The sequence below is a fragment of the Helianthus annuus genome, chromosome 7 (assembly GCF_002127325.2).
Source record: "Helianthus annuus cultivar XRQ/B chromosome 7, HanXRQr2.0-SUNRISE, whole genome shotgun sequence".
In the NCBI taxonomy this organism is placed as follows: Eukaryota; Viridiplantae; Streptophyta; class Magnoliopsida; order Asterales; family Asteraceae; genus Helianthus; species Helianthus annuus.
In genome coordinates this window covers 146,822,766-146,826,356 of record NC_035439.2, presented here as the reverse complement: position 1 = coordinate 146,826,356, position 3,591 = coordinate 146,822,766, and the positions used below count along the sequence as shown (strand labels likewise).

At 40.2% G+C, this 3,591-nt stretch overlaps 1 protein-coding gene across 1 annotated transcript; it reads left to right on the top strand.

Moving 5' to 3' along the window:
• The first annotated feature begins 805 nt into the window (after positions 1-805).
• On the top strand, positions 806-2,944 carry LOC110867188 (receptor-like protein EIX2). Its single transcript, XM_022116317.1, has one exon. The coding sequence runs from the start codon at positions 806-808 to the stop codon at positions 2,942-2,944; it is 2,139 nt and encodes a 712-aa protein (XP_021972009.1).
• Positions 2,945-3,591: the final 647 nt, after the last annotated feature.

The following is a 3,591-nucleotide window of genomic DNA, read 5'->3' as shown; positions in this document are numbered from 1 at the left end:
TTGTATAGGAACCAGTCTACAAATAGTCGTTAAGTTGGGAAAAATTGGTGTAAATTTGATTTGATGTTGTTTTCTGTTTCAGCCTCCCTCTTCGGGTTTGACGGCATTGTGAATAATATTTACCTTTAAAAAAATTTGCAAGGAAAGTCTAAGTCAACAGGTGTAGACCATAATTTGAGAGCTACTATTCCCCAGGAAAAGCCAAGTCAACAAGTCTTTGGTTATAAGGGTGTAAGGGTGTAAGGGGCACCTTCGGTGACCTCATTCGGTGACCCAAGTCACCTTAGGGGAACACCGCCGCCATCACTTAGGTGAGCTATTTGGGGGAATGAAATCGGTGGGAAGTCACCGAAGAGAGGGAGGAGATGGACCATTGAAAAATTTTCTTTCTTTTTTTTTTTTTAATAAAAAACCAAGTCACCTAAGTGGGGAGTGCCGCCATCAATTTAGGGTGTTAGGGGAGTTTAAGAGGAGAGTTGACGTGGCACACGAGGATTGGTTATGCGTAAGAGAGAGGACTCCCCTTTTAAGGGAGTGCCCCTTACACCCTAACCTTTATCAGACGCATGGAAATTGTGAAGCCAATTACGTCCACGTATTTCTTATCACCATAACGTAGACAAAGGTACTGACTGTTTTCCACAAGGCGCCCTACACTTTAATGGTTGGAATGTCACAATCACCATGCCCATGGAAAAGAAAGTTCCAAGCTTTTACTTGGTCAAGTTTACTATTGACACTCCTCTTCTGTATAAGTATATGGTCACAAAAACATAGAAAGATACCACAAAATTCATTACCAAAAATGAGTGCAAAATGGTTGCTTTTCTTGCGATCATTTCTCTTCGCCATCCTGACACACCTTGCAGCATTTTCCACACCCATTCACAAGGCACCACCAGCACTGAACGGCACCAACGTTGATCGTCTAGCATTGCTTGCTATTAAATCCATGATTAAAGGTGACCCACAAGGTCTCTTGACCTCATGGAACCATTCCAGCACTAATTTCTGCCAATGGCAAGGTGTTACATGCAGCCTTCACCACCAAAGAGTCACCCACTTGGACCTCTCACATGGAGGCTTAATTGGAACGTTGTCTCCTTCCATCGGAAACCTAAGCTTTCTCAGGGTCATTTGGTTTCCTAACAACTCATTTTCAAGTGAAATTCCACCTGAAATTGGCCATCTCTTTAGATTACGACAACTACGTCTTCATAACAACTCTTTCACGGGAAACATTCCGGCCACCTTAATGAATTGCTCCAACCTCCAAATCCTTAACTTGGGTAACAATAATCTGGTCGGCAAGATTCCAGATGGGATTGGTTCATTGTCCATGCTAAGCTTCCTCTCCCTTCACGATAACATTCTACAAGGCGGGATTCCACCCTTCATCGCAAATCTTACATTGCTTGATACGCTTTCTCTCGCCAACTGTCAACTCGGTGGAAGCTTTCCCAACTTATTCCACGGGCTGACTAACCTGAGAAGACTTTCAGTGGCTGGAAACAACCTTATTGGTACCATCCCGCCTTCTCTTTATAATTGTTCATCTTTAGAAGAACTGAGGCTCTTTGATAATAAACTCACTGGTAGATTACCCAAAAATCTGGGTTCAATGATGCCTCATCTTGTAGAACTTTGGTTGTCAAATAATCATATCCAAGGAAATTTATTGTCTATCCCAGCAACACTTCATGTGCTCAACTTGGGTTGTAATAATTTGTGGGGGGAATTACCATCTCTCTCAAATGGTTCGTCTGCATTAATTTTGGACCTATCAAATAATTATTTTGTGGGATCAGTACATAATTTGGTTTGTTCCAACGGGGTGAACACGATCGAGTTTGTTGATTTGGGATATAATCAGTTGTCAGGTGTTATTCCGGAGTGTTGGGAGAAGTGGTCGAGCTTGAAAGTCTTACAATTAAGTTGTAATAATTTGTCTGGTGAGATTCCAAGAACATTGGGCTCTGTACCTTTGTTGCAATTACTGGGCATGGGTGGAAACAAGATTTCAGGAAGCTTACCTTCTTCCCTAATGAATCTGTCATACTTAAAGATCCTTGGACTTAATAAAAATAATCTTGTAGGAATCATTCCACCATGGATTGGAATAAAACTCACTATGTTGAAAATTCTCAATCTTAGATCCAACAATTTTTACGGAAATACTCCTAACCAGCTATGTTATCTTTCACATGTTCAAATGTTGGATCTCTCTCATAATAACCTCTCAGGAAATATTCCTAGATGTTTCAACAACTTTAGTGTGCTTTCGGGCAAAGAAACTAATTTAGAGGTTCGATTTTCATTCAATTTTGGCAGTATTGTTTATTTTGTTCGTGATTTATTGGTGATGAAGGGACGAGAAGACACTTATGGATCTATCCTAGGACTAGTCACGCTTTTGGACCTTTCGAGCAACAATTTGTCTGGGCAGATCCCTAGTGAGCTCACGACCCTCCACAATTTACAATCACTAAATTTATCAAGAAATCAACTGACAGGAGAGATACCAAATAAGATTGGAGACATGAAATCACTTGAATCGTTTGATTTATCAGTAAACAATCTTTCTGGGGAACTTCCTATGAGTTTGTCAGGGTTGAATTTCTTGAGTAGCTTTAACGTGTCCTACAACAATTTGACAGGAAGAATTCCAACAGGTACGCAAATTCAAAGCTTCAGTGAGTCCAGTTTCTTTGGAAACAAACTTTGTGGATCTCCACTTACTAATGATTGTGGACATGTTGACAAACCTGATACCACAAGCCACCAAAAAGAAGTCGCTGGATCACACAAAGTAGATTGGGGGTTGATTATTAGCATAGTGCTTGGATTTATTACTGGGTTTTGGGTCATTGGGGTTTCATTGATACTCAATAGATCATGGAGAATCACGTATTTCCGTCTCATGAGGAAATTGATCAAGGTATAAGGTTTATGATGTTATGCATAAATATTATTGTGATGATTGTTTCCTTTCTGTTTGGTTGTATTTTGGGGCTTCCCTTGGCTTCTTGCTAGGGGAGTCATGTGTGGTTGAATAAAGTTTCCTCTTTTGCGGACTAAAAAAATAAGTATTATTGTGATAAGTTTTCTAAATATGTGACCATGAAAAAGCAGCTTTGAAGTTGCAAAATGTTTCACAATTTTTTGAAGTTTTTTTTGCAGAAAATCAAATGACAAGGTGGCATTTGAGATGAGTATTTAATGTTGTCTTGTTTGAGTTAATTAATGTCTTAAACATAATGATTAAACCATAAAATTATCTTCTGGGTCACTTGGTGTAGTTCCCTGCAGTCTGCTTTTCAGAGAGCATAAGTTTATGGGAAAATCACCAAAATGGCCACTGCAACGCCATTTTTGCAAATTTGGCCATCTGACACCCCTTGACGAGCCGTTTCAATATCCTGAAACGGCACAAGAATTTTGGTTAACGGCCAGCCAATCGCTGTTTTACACGTGTCCGACAAAGCCTGTAACGGCTTGAGAAGCAACTAGTTAACGCCACGTGTCCGACAGTGTGGAAAGATCTTAGCCAAGCCGTTACAATCGGCTCATGTAGAAAGATCTTAGCCAAGT

Bases quoted from the DNA above. Each gene is read 5' to 3' on its own strand.
- LOC110867188 (XM_022116317.1), top strand. From the start codon at position 806: ATGAGTGCAAAATGGTTGCTTTTCTTGCGATCATTTCTCTTCGCCATC.